We start from the raw sequence: 15,229 nt of genomic DNA, 5'->3' as shown, positions 1-15,229 counted from the left end.
ATTGCTGCACTGGAACGTAAGTACGGTGGCGAACATAAACGAAACATCTACCTTATGGAATTAAGGGGAAGAGTACAGAGGGCAAACGAGACGTTACAAGACTTTGCAGCTGAGGTGGAACGTTTGGTGCTAATGACGTATCCAGGAGAGGATCACCCATTGCTGGACCGTATGAAAATCGAAACCTTTGTGAATGGCATACGTGACCCTGAGATTAAGTATGCAACATATGCGTCACCAAAAGCATCATTTTCCGAAACTGTGTCGTTTGCCCTTGCCCAAGAGATGGCAAGAATAGTTGTTAAGCCCCAGACCCACAATATTCGCCAACTGGAGACCGAAGGTTGCGAACCCAAATCTCTCGTTAACTCGATCGAAGACGCCATGAGGCGGGTAATAGAAGAGACAAAGTTAGTTGGGATGACTAAGCCCAGGGTTAGATGCTACAACTGCGATAAAGCAGGTCATATTGCGCGCGAATGCAGAGCTAAGCGCAAACGATCCAGGTCATCGTCACCACCTCCAACGAAAGATGGTAGAAGAATGGCCCAACAGTCCACCAATGAGTCACAGTTAAACTAAATCGAGCCAGTCCAGCGGGGCATGAACTGGTTCCCATCGACGATGGCCCCACAATCTCCATAGCAATAGTACAACAGGAAAGTCACAACCTAACAACAACTGGGTACATCAATGGTGATAAGCGAGTTCTGACGTTAGATACTGGCGCATCAAAGTCCATCGTAAGATCAGATCTGGTAAAGGGAAAAATAACGCAACTTAATGGAGTCAGACTGCGCACAGCAACGGGGGAGCCCGCGGCAGTACACGGCAAGATTACCCTGAGACTAACCATTGCCAATAAATCGGAGAATTACGAAGTTGTGGGTGGTGGAACCAGCAGAAAACAGAAACAGTAACATCCTAATAGCGAATGCCCTGGTGAAAAGCAACAAGGACGGATTAATTCCTGTTAGAGTTTTGAACCTGTCAAACAAGCAAGAGCAAATTTGCCAATTTTCCGATGTTGGACAATGCACACCAGCTGAAGCTGTAGTTAATTTGGAAACTAGCACCGAAAAGCCAGCTGCCATGGAGAAGAAGCACCTCGACGGCTACATAAAAGAGTGGACACACCAATTATCACCTTCCGAGAGGAACAAGGCTAAGCAGCTATTATGGAAATATGCCTCTACCTTTGCGTTGACAAAAGAGCACCAAGGAAGAACATCAGTGGTGAAGCACGAAATCAATACAGCAGACGCGAGACCCATTAAACAGCCTCCAAGAAGTGTTCCCCTGGCAAAAAGAGACGAGGTTCAGAAGCTGATAAGTGAAATGGAAAAGAGTGGTGTAATAGAACCATCGTCAAGTCCATGGTGCTCCCCAGTGGTCTTGGTCAAGAAGAAAGACGGAAGCACCCGATTTTGTGTGGACTACAGAAAGTTGAATGATGTCACCAAGAAAGACAGCTATCCGCTCCCAAGAATCGACGACACATTGGACACATTAGCCGTGACGTCATGGTTCTCCACCCTCGACCTGCAGAGTGGGTACTGGCAAGTAGAGATCGCCGAGAAAGATAAGGAGAAAACAGCGTTTGGCGTAAATGGGGGTCTCTGGCAGTTCAATGTCATGCCATTCGGACTCTGCAACGCCCCGGCTACATTTGAAAGGCTGATGGAGCGTGTGTTAAAAGGGCTGCAGTGGAAGTCGTGCCTCATATACCTGGATGACATCATAGTCATGGGACGCAACTTCGACGAACACATCAAGAACTTAAAGGATGTTCTACAGCAGCTTTCGTCTTCAGGCCTCAAGCTGAACCCAAAGAAGTGCAGTCTCTTCCAACGAGAGGTGAAGTTCCTGGGGCACCACGTGACGCCGGAGGGCATATCGACGGATAAGGAGAAAATTCAAGCCGTCAGAGATTGGCCGCAGCCCCGAAATCTCCATGAGCTGCGAAGCTTTCTGGGTCTCTGCACATACTACCGTCGATTTGTCCAAAATTTTGCCAACATCGCCGCCTGTCTACACCGTTTGACGCAAAAAGGCCAGAGGTTTCAGTGGGGCAACGACCAGGAGGAGGCATTCAGAAAGCTCAAAGACATGCTATGCAGAGCCCCCATTTTGGCATACCCTATACCTGGCGGCAAGTTTGTCCTGGACACAGACGCAAGTGCGTGCGGCATCGGTGGCGTCCTTTCCCAGGAAATCGACGGACAGGAAAAAGTCATCGGGTACTACAGCCGGACATTGTCGAAACCTGAGAGGAATTACTGTGTGACGAGGAGAGAGCTGCTTGCTGTCCTTGAGTGCGTTAAACACTTCCACAAATACCTATATGGCCAGCATTTCCTGCTGAGGACCGACCACGCTGCTCTCCAATGGTTGCTGAGTTTAAGAATCCGGAAGGTCAACTAGCCCGTTGGATCGAGAGGCTCCAGAGTTATGACTTCAGAATCGAGCACAGAAAAGGCGGAAAACACGGTAATGTTGATGCCCTGTCTCGTCGGCCATGCAAAGTAGAATGCAAGCACTGCTCAAAGGCTGAGAATAAAGAGAATATCGTTGATGTCCGACTATTGCAATTTGAGTCGGGTGAAGATTGGTCGACGGAACAACGAAGAGATCCCATTCTGGGCAAAGTAATTTCGGCCATAGAAACGGGCAAACGACCTAGTCGCAAAGAAATTACCTCCGAAAGCCCTCTTTTAAAATCCTATTGGGCCCAGTGGGACAGTCTACTTATAATAGATGGTTGCCTATATCGCAAATGGGAAAGTGAGGACGGTAAATCTCACCGGAACTTGATCGTCGTCCCAGACTCCAAAATAAGAGATGTCTTGTCGGAGTTTCACGATGGGCCAAGTGGAGGACATCTTTGCATAGCAAAAACCGCTGAAAAGGTAAAGCAGAGATTCTACTGGGTCGGCTGTCTAAATCCATTGCCGACTGGATCGCCAATTGTGAAAGGTGCATAAGAGCTAAAGGTCCAACACGGAAGAGTCGAGGCTACATGCAGCAGTATAATTCAGGAGCCCCTTTTGAAAGAATCGCAATGGATGTAGCTGGACCGTTCCCAACAAGCGACTCTGGGAACCGGTATGTCTTAGTGGTCATGGATTACTTCAGTAAATGGCCAGAGGTTTATGCTATCCCAAATCAAGAAGCCAGGACAATTGTGGATGTGTTCAGCAGAAATTGGATTTGTCGCTATGGTGTTCCATCTGTGGTTCATTCCGATCAAGGGAGGAATTTTGAATCAGCGATCTTCAAGGAAATGTGTGACTCCTACGGAATCAAGAAAACCAGAACGACGCCCCTACATCCACAATCAGATGGCATGGTGGAAAGATTCAATCGCACCCTGGAAGAACATCTACGGAAAGTGGTGGACAGTGGCCAACGAGACTGGGATGAGCATATTCCCAAGTTTTTACTGGCTTATAGATCGGCCATTCATGATTCCACATCCCGGACCCCAGCCAAATTTCTGTTCGGAAATGAATTAAAGCTACCTGGCGATTTGATATTCGGTGCTACCCCAAACGACGATGTGAACCAAGATGAAGACAGTCAAAACTCTTTTAGTAAAGTCCACGATGCAGTCCGACATCGAATAAAAATGGTTAGCAACCGCATGAAGGCAAGGTACGATCGAGTGGCAAATACCGATGGGTTTCAAGAAGGGCAACTGGTACTATTGTTCAACCCACAACGAAAGAAAGGACTATGCCCCAAATTACAAACGCACTGGGAAGGACCCTACAAGATTGTCACGAAAATAAATGACGTCGTTTATCGCATCCAGAGGAGCGACAGTCCCAGGTCGAAGATGAAAGTTGTACATTTGGAGCGGCTGACCCCCTACGGAACGGGAACTGTGCCTATTCGGGACGAACAGGCTTAAGCGGGGGGCAATGTTACGAATATAACTTTAGATTTAAGTTAATTTAGATGAATTCCGTTAATTTAAGAATTTGAATTGTAACGTAAATTTCTACTACGCAGTTTATTTGAATAACTTCACAACAACAACTACTGTATAGATTTTTCTACATCCTTCCATTTCCTCTTTCATTTTCTATTTTGTTGCTGACGTACAATTCTTGTTAAACGTCATCATTGATGATCGCTTAATTCCTCTTTCTTTGTTACCCCCTCGCCTGTGTATGTGTTGTTGTTATTGTTCACTCAATGTAAGTTTGTATGTGTTGTTGTTATTGTTCACTCAATGTAAGTTTGTATGTGTTCGTTGCATTGGTAGATTGTTCGTAATCTAGGCGTTACCAGATCGTCTAGAAACTTCTGTAGCGACAGGCGAGGCTCATATAAATAGGGGAAATGGAAAGGCAGTTAGTCAGTTGTGAATCAGATCGCGAATTGAAACCGTCGAGTAAAGTAAAGTGCAAAGTAAAGTTGTGTGAATAAAATCATTGTAATAATCGTAATCCGAAAGAACCCGCGTTTTATTTGGTACGAGCTGTATTGGGAAATAAAACAACGTCTACACGGGATTAAGTAAAATCCAAGAACGTAACAATACTTTTGATATTCTAGCAGTTACTGAAACATGGCTTGTTCCTGATATATTAAATTCAGCAGTATCTATTCCGGGGTACTATTTCTTTCGTGGCGATCCATTGTAAATCATTGTTTTTAGAATTACAATTCCAGAGCACTAAAGTTCTTTTTGGTGTAATTTGTCTACTGGTGATATTGATTTATTTGAAAGTCTACATTGTAACATTTTGTACTTTTTGGTGACTTCAACTTCAATTTGTTCAACCCTAACTAAAGCAATAATTTTTCGAAGACTTTGTACTCGTTTAAATTTGAGTATTATTCATAACTCCAAGCCTACACACTTCGACCTAGGTAGCCGGTCTACGTCCTTGATAGATTTTATGCTAACCAGTGATTTTTCCATTGTAGCTTATTCTGATCAGATTCAATGTCCTGCTATATCAGACCACGCGTAATTTTTTCGAAACTTTCGGTCAGTTTTAGCAGCTTGCCTGATTTTGTTGAATACAGGAACTTTAACAATATTGATTGGAATGGCATATGGAACTTCATTTGCTTCATATGATCCAAATTTGTTTTTTAGTAGTGTTGGTGTGGATGCCAAATGTGCCAGCATAACTTCTCTTTTGGATTCCCTATACTCATTTGTTCCGGTGGTTATGAAAAAGATCAAACACTCAGTTGATCCCTGGATAAAGTCTACTGGTGTAAGATTTGCTGTGTCTTTAAGGGATTTGACCTTCTCGTCTTTTCAGAATGAACGAACACAAGAACACTGGCGAATCTACTGCAAATATCGGAATCGTGCGAAAGCTATAATACGCAGATGTAGAAGATATCACTATTCCAGGCTTTTTAATGGAATGAATTCTCGTGGTCTATGGAAAGCGTTAAGAGGCTCTGGATGTGTGGGTAATGATCATGAAAATATTGATATCGATGTTAATAGCTTAAACGATTTCTTCTCTAGTTCTTCTTCGAATACTCCTGTTATGTCCCTAAATTTGGAAAGTTTTACGGACTCAGATTCATTTTTCACTTTTCGTTGTGTGGACGAATCTGAATTTATAGAAGCTTTATGCAGAGTAAAGTCTAAATCAATAGGTGTTGATGGGATTCCTATTACATTTATAAAGAAGGTATTTCCTTACATCTCCAACCTGATTTTGGACTTAGTTAATTGCATATTAACTACATCTACATTCCCCCATCATTGGAAAGCTGCTAAAGTGGTACCGATTCCTAAATGTCGTTCGGTCAGAGAACCATGTGATCTAAGGCCTATATCCATTTTACCAGCTCTATCAAAGGTTGTGGAGTCCATTATTAAGAAACAAATGCTTGAGTATTGTTCTCAAAGAATTACTGAATCTTAGTATGCTTTCCGTAAAAGATACAATACCACACATTTGCTTCTTAAATTGACTGATTCTATTCGTGGACACATTAACAATGACAAGTTATGTGTTCTAGATGCATTAGATTTGTCTAAAGCATTCAATTCTCTTGATCATTGCCTTCTTATATGGAAGCTTAAATATAATTTTGGTTTTTCCAAATCTGCATGTATGCTAATTCTTTCTTACTTACAAGATAGAACCCAATTTGTTATGTTAAATGGTGTCATGTCAAATACTTGCCCTTTATGTTCCGGTGTACCCCAAGGATGTGTCCTTGGCCCACTGCTTTTCATTTTATATGTCAATGATCTCCCGCTACATGTAAACTCATCAGCTTGTGAAACGTATTTGTGTGCTGATGATATTTTTATCCTCTTCAGTGGTTGTCGTAAATTTCCAATCACCCTTATCGCGTAGAAATTGTGAATATTTGTTCGCATGTTAATTGTGAATCCCCATTCCCAAAATTAATATAATTATAATTTCTTTTTGTGAACTTTTGTGAAAAAAAGTACATGATTGCATTTTTGGGAATGGTGAATTTTTTTTTTTTGGTAAAATTTGTTACGCGATAAGGGCGAATGTTACTTGAATGACATTAACGTGTATCTGAGACGCTTTGAAATTCATTAAATATTAACTCAACTAAAACCAAGGCTTTGGATTTAGATATATATATATATATATATATATATATATATAAAAAATAAAAAAAAAAAATATATATATATATATATATATATATATAGATGTATATATATCATGACGAGTGATTTCTCTCAATGACACAAATATATATATATATAGAACCATGGTACAATAAGCAGGTCGAAATACAATTTGATTTCGATTTTCTTTCAAAAATATGGTCTAGACCATGGTAGAATTACAAGGTAACCCTTTCAGGCCAGCTGGTATCAATTTGATATGTCAAAAAATTGTTGTAATTTGAATTCGCCTTCATTTACACATAAGAAAATTGTTTCATGATTTCAAACTTTAACAATGCTATTGATAGAAAATCGAGATTTTACGTTTTTATAGAGTATGGGGGAAAAAGTGTATATTCAACATATGGTAGGCATAGGTAATATGGAGATCTAAAATTCGTGGATATTTGAAATAAGTGAAACAGGGAATCAATTTCATATAGGAGATAAACCGATACATGGAATTTCATAATCTTATTTGTACGGATTTTCAACTATGTTATACACTATGGGGCTTCAAAAGTGAAAGGTGAATGATTCCAAAGCATATTGGATTGGTTTGGGGAACAAAACATTGGCAATTTTTGGGGTGTGAGTAAATATTGAGATAATTTTTTTATTTCAATGTATTAAAGTTATCTATACATAAAAGACTTCCTGTCTGCTATATATTTCATAGCTAAGCAAATAATATGCGTGGACTCACAGTAGACTCAGCCCCTGTATCTTCTGCAATCTTTGATCCAAATCTTAAGTAAGCCAGAGGAGTAAATATACCCTAAAGTACCTTTTAGGTAGCATGTCACTACAGCGAGAAAGCTGACGATGTAGCAAAAGAAAAAAGGGTACACCCAACCAGAACCACCACAAAACCAAATTTTAAAGCATCAAAACTAATTTTCCGTATATTTTCTTGTAAAGAACATTATCGCTGTTGAATATGAAATCAACGTTGCCAACGTTACCAAGGCTGCATGCTGTGTTAGGATGATGAAGAGATAACAACGATTCGACATCTATTATCGCAAATGTCCTTCGTTGGCGCGCTGGAGACTATGCATTATGGGCGATCACTCCATTTCCACTCTCTGTGATTTTCAAAAATGTTGTATTGAACGTGCTATTATCAAACCAAGATGCAGCGGCTTCAGCATTACTTTCAATCGAAGTTGGAATTTTTGAATATTTGCTTTGGTAATAGAAAAAACAACAATTTTGAAAATTTTTAATTCAATATTTTGATTAAAAAAAAATTTGCCCCAAATTTTGTACCTCAAAACAATTCGCCCTGACTACAACTTTGACATATCAAGTTTCCAAAAAAGTTGCTTTGTTGTAATTTTCGCCTATGTTGCTACCTGTTATTTCTACCATGGTCCAGACAGTTCAATTCCATGGTAAAACTGCCGAATAGCTTTAATGCGCGTCTTCCAATCATTGATTTTGAAAATATTATGTTTCTACTTTTCGAAACAATAAACACATACAGAAAATTGGCAAAACTCGGACACACTTGGAAAAAAATTGTAATCACCTGATAGCTTTACCTTACCTTATATGTATATAACTTCATAACCTGGTATATTATATTGTTTTTATTACTTGCTTATATCTTACTATTATTTATTTATTGACAATTTATTAATTTCGTATCGAAACCATCAAAGTATGAATGTTCAAGTATATCCTTTGCAGATATACGATGAACAGGGTCATAAATGAGCATTTTTTGAATTAAATCAATACCGTCGTTGTTCAAATTTTTCAGTTGATTGGGCAATTGATTGGTTGACCAACAAGGAAATGTATTCTTATAGTCAGGAAGTGATGTTACGCCAGGCCATATTTCCTCAGTTGGGGTCTTCAATATTCTGTTAGATATGTACATTCTATAATCAATTTCATTTCGGAACAAAATGTAAAATTACCTGAACATTCTAAATAGTTGATCGATTTCCGAATCTCCTTGGAAAAGTGGTTTTCTGGTTGCCATTTCCGCAAATATGCATCCAATTGACCATATGTCTACGGGACACGAATACCGCGGAGACCCTAGCAGAACTTCAGGTGCACGATACCATAGTGTTACAATTTCATGCGTATATATGCGGACTGGTATTCCAAAAGATCGTCCAAGCCCAAAATCGGCCATTTTAATTATTCCGTTTTTATCAATTAGCAAATTTTGTGGTTTTAAATCGCGATGCAATACTCTTCTTCGGTGGCAAAAGAGTATTGCACTCGTTATTTGATACAGGTAGCTTCGTACCAGATCGCTGTCTAATGGTTTTTCAGGAGGTAAAGAATCCATATATTTTTTCAAGTCCATAGATAAAAATTAAAAAAAAATAAAAAAAAAAAAAAAAAAATATATATATATATATATATATATATATATATATATATATATATATATATATATTTTTTTTTTTTTTTTTTTTTTTTTTTTTAATCTATTATCGCAAATGTCCTTCGTTGGCGCGCTGGAGACTATGCATTATGGGCGATCACTCCATTTCCACTCTCTGTGATTTTCAAAAATGTTGTATTGAACGTGCTATTATCAAACCAAGATGCAGCGGCTTCAGCATTACTTTCAATCGAAGTTGGAATTTTTGAATATTTGCTTTGGTAATAGAAAAAACAACAATTTTGAAAATTTTTAATTCAATATTTTGATTAAAAAAAAATTTGCCCCAAATTTTGTACCTCAAAACAATTCGCCCTGACTGCAACTTTGACATATCAAGTTTCCAAAAAAGTTGCTTTGTTGTAATTTTCGCCTATGTTGCTACCTGTTATTTCTACCATGGTCCAGACAGTTCAATTCCATGGTAAAACTGCCGAATAGCTTTAATGCGCGTCTTCCAATCATTGATTTTGAAAATATTATGTTTCTGCTTTTCGAAACAATAAACACATACAGAAAATTGGCAAAAATCGGGCACACTTGGAAAAAAATTGTAATCACCTGATAGCTTTACCTTACCTTATATGCATATAACTTCATAACCTGGTATATTATATTGTTTTTATTACTTGCTTATATCTTACTATTATTTATTTATTGACAATTTATTAATTTCGTATCGAAACCATCAAAGTATGAATGTTCAAGTATATCCTTTGCAGATATACGATGAACAGGGTCATAAATGAGCATTTTTTGAATTAAATCAATACCGTCGTTGTTCAAATTTTTCAGTTGATTGGGCAATTGATTGGTTGACCAACAAGGAAATGTATTCTTATAGTCAGGAAGTGATGTTACGCCAGGCCATATTTCCTCAGTTGGGGTCTTCAATATTCTGTTAGATATGTACATTCTATAATCAATTTCATTTCGGGACAAAATGTAAAATTACCTGAACATTCTAAATAGTTGATCGATTTCCGAATCTCCTTGGAAAAGTGGTTTTCTGGTTGCCATTTCCGCAAATATGCATCCAATTGACCATATGTCTACGGGACACGAATACCGCGGAAACCCTAGCAGAACTTCAGGTGCACGATACCATAGTGTTACAATTTCATGCGTATATATACGGACTGGTATTCCAAAAGATCGTCCAAGCCCAAAATCGGCCACTTTAATTATTCCGTTTTTATCAATTAGCAAATTTTGTGGTTTTAAATCGCGATGCAATACTCTTCTTCGGTGGCAAAAGAGTATTGCACTCGTTATTTGATACAGGTAGCTTCGTACCAGATCGCTGTCTAATGGTTTTTCAGGAGGTAAAGAATCCATATATTTTTTCAAGTCCATAGATAAAAATTCAATATATATATATATATATATATATATATATATATATATATATATATATATATATATATATATATATATATATATATATATATATATATATCATGACGAGTGATTTCTCTCAATGGCACAAATATATATATATATATAGAACCATGGTACAATAAGCAGGTCTTCCAATCATTGATTTTGAAAATATTATGTTTCTACTTTTCAAAACAATAAACACATACAGAAAATTGGCAAAAATCGGGCACACTTGGAAAAAAATTGTAATCACCTGATAGCTTTACCTTACCTTATATGCATATAACTTCATAACCTGGTATATTATATTGTTTTTATTACTTGCTTATATCTTACTATTATTTATTAATTGACAATTTATTAATTTCGTATCGAAACCATCAAAGTATGAATGTTCAAGTATATCCTTTGCAGATATACGATGAGCAGGGTCATAAATGAGCATTTTTTGAATTAAATCAATACCGTCGTTGTTCAAATTTTTCAGTTGATTGGGCAATTGATTGGTTGACCAACAAGGAAATGTATTCTTATAGTCAGGAAGTGATGTTACGCCAGGCCATATTTCCTCAGTTGGGGTCTTCAATATTCTGTTAGATATGTACATTCTATAATCAATTTCATTTCGGGACAAAATGTAAAATTACCTGAACATTCTAAATAGTTGATCGATTTCCGAATCTCCTTGGAAAAGTGGTTTTCTGGTTGCCATTTCCGCAAATATGCATCCAATTGACCATATGTCTACGGGACACGAATACCGCGGAGACCCTAGCAGAACTTCAGGTGCACGATACCATAGTGTTACAATTTCATGCGTATATATACGGACTGGTATTCCAAAAGATCGTCCAAGCCCAAAATCGGCCACTTTAATTATTCCGTTTTTATCAATTAGCAAATTTTGTGGTTTTAAATCGCGATGCAATACTCTTCTTCGGTGGCAAAAGAGTATTGCACTCGTTATTTGATACAGGTAGCTTCGTACCAGATCGCTGTCTAATGGTTTTTCAGGAGGTAAAGAATCCATATATTTTTTCAAGTCCATAGATAAAAATTCAAAAAAAAAAAAAAAATAAAAAAATATATATATATATATATATATATATATATATATATATATATATATATATCATGACGAGTGATTTCTCTCAATGGCACAAATATATATATATAGAACCATGGTACAATAAGCAGGTCGAAATACAATTTGATTTCGATTTTCTTTCAAAAATATGGTCTAGACAGTTCAATTCCATGGTAAAACTGCCGAATAGCTTTAATGCGCGTCTTCCAATCATTGATTTTGAAAATATTATGTTTCTACTTTTCAAAACAATAAACACATACAGAAAATTGCCAAAAATCGGGCACACTTGGAAAAAAATTGTAATCAACTGATAGCTTTACCTTACCTTATATGCATATAACTTCATAACCTGGTATATTATATTGTTTTTATTACTTGCTTATATCTTACTATTATTTATTTATTGACAATTTATTAATTTCGTATCGAAACCATCAAAGTATGAATGTTCAAGTATATCCTTTGCAGATATACGATGAACAGGGTCATAAATGAGCATTTTTTGAATTAAATCAATACCGTCGTTGTTCAAATTTTTCAGTTGATTGGGCAATTGATTGGTTGACCAACAAGGAAATGTATTCTTATAGTCAGGAAGTGATGTTACGCCAGGCCATATTTCCTCAGTTGGGGTCTTCAATATTCTGTTAGATATGTACATTCTATAATCAATTTCATTTCGGAACAAAATGTAAAATTACCTGAACATTCTAAATAGTTGATCGATTTCCGAATCTCCTTGGAAAAGTGGTTTTCTGGTTGCCATTTCCGCAAATATGCATCCAATTGACCATATGTCTACGGGACACGAATACCGCGGAGACCCTAGCAGAACTTCAGGTGCACGATACCATAGTGTTACAATTTCATGCGTATATATACGGACTGGTATTCCAAAAGATCGTCCAAGCCCAAAATCGGCCATTTTAATTATTCCGTTTTTATCAATTAGCAAATTTTGTGGTTTTAAATCGCGATGCAATACTATTCTTCGGTGGCAAAAGAGTATTGCACTCGTTATTTGATACAGGTAGCTTCGTACCAGATCGCTGTCTAATGGTTTTTCAGGAGGTAAAGAATCCATATATTTTTTCAAGTCCATAGATAAAAATTAAAAAAAAAAAAAAAAAATATATATATATATATATATATATATATATATATATATATATATATATATATATATATAGATGTATATATATCATGACGAGTGATTTCTCTCAATGACACAAATATATATATATAGAACCATGGTACAATAAGCAGGTCGAAATACAATTTGATTTCGATTTTCTTTCAAAAATATGGTCTAGACCATGGTAGAATTACAAGGTAACCCTTTCAGGCCACCTGGTATCAATTTGATATGTCAAAAAATTGTTGTAATTTGAATTCGCCTTCATTTACACATAAGAAAATTGTTTCATGATTTCAAACTTTAACAATGCTATTGATAGAAAATCGAGATTTTACGTTTTTATAGAGTATGGGGGAAAAAGTGTATATTCAACATATGGTAGGCATAGGTAATATGGAGATCTAAAATTCGTGGATATTTGAAATAAGTGAAACAGGGAATCAATTTCATATAGGAGATAAACCGATACATGGAATTTCATAATCTTATTTGTACGGATTTTCAACTATGTTATACACTATGGGGCTTCAAAAGTGAAAGGTGAATGATTCCAAAGCATATTGGATTGGTTTGGGGAACAAAACATTGGCAATTTTTGGGGTGTGAGTAAATATTGAGATAATTTTTTTATTTCAATGTATTAAAGTTATCTATACATAAAAGACTTCCTGTCTGCTATATATTTCATAGCTAAGCAAATAATATGCGTGGACTCACAGTAGACTCAGTCCCTGTATCTTCTGCAATCTTTGATCCAAATCTTAAGTAAGCCAGAGGAGTAAATATACCCTAAAGTACCTTTTAGGTAGCATGTCACTACAGCGAGAAAGCTGACGATGTAGCAAAAGAAAAAAGGGTACACCCAACCAGAACCACCACAAAACCAAATTTTAAAGCATCAAAACTAATTTTCCGTATATTTTCTTGTAAAGAACATTATCGCTGTTGAATATGAAATCAACGTTGCCAACGTTACCAAGGCTGCATGCTGTGTTAGGATGATGAAGAGATAACAACGATTCGACATCTATTATCGCAAATGTCCTTCGTTGGCGCGCAGGAGACTATGCATTATGGGCGATCACTCCATTTCCACTCTCTGTGATTTTCAAAAATGTTGTATTGAACGTGCTATTATCAAACCAAGATGCAGCGGCTTCAGCATTACTTTCAATCGAAGTTGGAATTTTTGAATATTTGCTTTGGTAATAGAAAAAACAACAATTTTGAAAATTTTTAATTCAATATTTTGATTAAAAAAAAATTTGCCCCAAATTTTGTACCTCAAAACAATTCGCCCTGACTACAACTTTGACATATCAAGTTTCCAAAAAAGTTGCTTTGTTATAATTTTCGCCTATGTTGCTACCTGTTATTTCTACCATGGTCCAGACAGTTCAATTCCATGGTAAAACTGCCGAATAGCTTTAATGCGCGTCTTCCAATCATTGATTTTGAAAATATTATGTTTCTGCTTTTCGAAACAATAAACACATACAGAAAATTGGCAAAAATCGGGCACACTTGGAAAAAAATTGTAATCACCTGATAGCTTTACCTTACCTTATATGCATATAACTTCATAACCTGGTATATTATATTGTTTTTATTACTTGCTTATATCTTACTATTATTTATTTATTGACAATTTATTAATTTCGTATCGAAACCATCAAAGTATGAATGTTCAAGTATATCCTTTGCAGATATACGATGAACAGGGTCATAAATGAGCATTTTTTGAATTAAATCAATACCGTCGTTGTTCAAATTTTTCAGTTGATTGGGCAATTGATTGGTTGACCAACAAGGAAATGTATTCTTATAGTCAGGAAGTGATGTTACGCCAGGCCATATTTCCTCAGTTGGGGTCTTCAATATTCTGTTAGATATGTACATTCTATAATCAATTTCATTTCGGAACAAAATGTAAAATTACCTGAACATTCTAAATAGTTGATCGATTTCCGAATCTCCTTGGAAAAGTGGTTTTCTGGTTGCCATTTCCGCAAATATGCATCCAATTGACCATATGTCTACGGGACACGAATACCGCGGAGACCCTAGCAGAACTTCAAGTGCACGATACCATAGTGTTACAATTTCATGCGTATATATACGGACTGGTATTCCAAAAGATCGTCCAAGCCCAAAATCGGCCACTTTAATTATTCCGTTTTTATCAATTAGCAAATTTTGTGGTTTTAAATCGCGATGCAATACTCTTCTTCGGTGGCAAAAGAGTATTGCACTCGTTATTTGATACAGGTAGCTTCGTACCAGATCGCTGTCTAATGGTTTTTCAGGAGGTAAAGAATCCATATATTTTTTCAAGTCCATAGATAAAAATTCAATATATATATATATATATATATATATATATATATATATATATATATATATATATATATATATATATATATATATATATATATATATATATATATATATATATATATATATATATATATATATATATATATATATATATATATATATATATATATATATATATATATATATATATATATATATATATATATATATCATGACGAGTGATTTCTCTCA

At 36.3% G+C, this 15,229-nt stretch overlaps 5 protein-coding genes across 5 annotated transcripts; all 5 read right to left on the bottom strand.

Moving 5' to 3' along the window:
• Nucleotides 1–8,217: 8,217 nt before the first annotated feature.
• LOC131805798 (cyclin-dependent kinase 1-like) lies at nucleotides 8,218–8,985 on the bottom strand. Its single transcript, XM_059129435.1, has 2 exons — nucleotides 8,569–8,985; nucleotides 8,218–8,511 (listed from the first exon to the last, which is right to left on the bottom strand). Exons 1-2 carry the CDS (start codon nucleotides 8,967–8,969, stop codon nucleotides 8,268–8,270), a joined length of 645 nt encoding a protein of 214 aa, XP_058985418.1. The 5' UTR covers nucleotides 8,970–8,985; the 3' UTR covers nucleotides 8,218–8,267.
• Nucleotides 8,986–9,654: 669 nt separating this feature from the next.
• LOC131805795 (cyclin-dependent kinase 1-like) lies at nucleotides 9,655–10,430 on the bottom strand (the record flags this gene model as incomplete). The annotated part of the gene is made up of 2 exons (XM_059129426.1): nucleotides 9,655–9,948; nucleotides 10,006–10,430. Coding segments are annotated over 2 exons (669 nt in total), but the record flags the coding sequence as incomplete, so codon positions are not given.
• Nucleotides 10,431–10,743: 313 nt separating this feature from the next.
• Nucleotides 10,744–11,692, bottom strand: LOC131807098 (cyclin-dependent kinase 1-like). The gene is made up of 3 exons (XM_059132108.1): nucleotides 11,680–11,692; nucleotides 11,081–11,495; nucleotides 10,744–11,023 (listed from the first exon to the last, which is right to left on the bottom strand). The coding sequence occupies exons 1-3, from the start codon at nucleotides 11,690–11,692 to the stop codon at nucleotides 10,759–10,761; spliced, it is 693 nt and encodes a 230-aa protein (XP_058988091.1). The 3' UTR covers nucleotides 10,744–10,758.
• Nucleotides 11,693–11,873: 181 nt separating this feature from the next.
• On the bottom strand, nucleotides 11,874–12,635 carry LOC131805790 (cyclin-dependent kinase 1-like). Its single transcript, XM_059129414.1, has 2 exons — nucleotides 12,225–12,635; nucleotides 11,874–12,167 (listed from the first exon to the last, which is right to left on the bottom strand). The coding sequence occupies exons 1-2, from the start codon at nucleotides 12,623–12,625 to the stop codon at nucleotides 11,924–11,926; spliced, it is 645 nt and encodes a 214-aa protein (XP_058985397.1). The 5' UTR covers nucleotides 12,626–12,635; the 3' UTR covers nucleotides 11,874–11,923.
• Nucleotides 12,636–14,249: 1,614 nt separating this feature from the next.
• On the bottom strand, nucleotides 14,250–15,025 carry LOC131806335 (cyclin-dependent kinase 1-like; the record flags this gene model as incomplete). Its single annotated transcript, XM_059130322.1, has 2 exons — nucleotides 14,250–14,543; nucleotides 14,601–15,025. Coding segments are annotated over 2 exons (669 nt in total), but the record flags the coding sequence as incomplete, so codon positions are not given.
• Nucleotides 15,026–15,229: the final 204 nt, after the last annotated feature.

This window comes from Musca domestica, unplaced genomic scaffold (genome assembly GCF_030504385.1).
Source record: "Musca domestica strain aabys unplaced genomic scaffold, Musca_domestica.polishedcontigs.V.1.1 11, whole genome shotgun sequence".
NCBI classification, from domain to species: Eukaryota; Metazoa; Arthropoda; class Insecta; order Diptera; family Muscidae; genus Musca; species Musca domestica.
The sequence above is the reverse complement of the archived record's forward strand: the minus strand, read 5'-3'. Positions and strand labels throughout refer to the sequence as shown.

Excerpts from the sequence above, each read along its gene's own strand:
- LOC131805790 (XM_059129414.1), bottom strand. The coding sequence starts at position 12,625 with ATGGACTTGAAAAAATATATGGATTCTTTACCTCCTGAAAAACCATTA. Across the intron at positions 12,168-12,224 it reads CAACTATTTAGAATGTTCAG|AATATTGAAGACCCCAACTG; the intron begins GTAATTTTACAT and ends CATATCTAACAG.
- LOC131805798 (XM_059129435.1), bottom strand. The coding sequence starts at position 8,969 with ATGGACTTGAAAAAATATATGGATTCTTTACCTCCTGAAAAACCATTA. Across the intron at positions 8,512-8,568 it reads CAACTATTTAGAATGTTCAG|AATATTGAAGACCCCAACTG; the intron begins GTAATTTTACAT and ends CATATCTAACAG.
- LOC131807098 (XM_059132108.1), bottom strand. Across the intron at positions 11,024-11,080 it reads CAACTATTTAGAATGTTCAG|AATATTGAAGACCCCAACTG; the intron begins GTAATTTTACAT and ends CATATCTAACAG.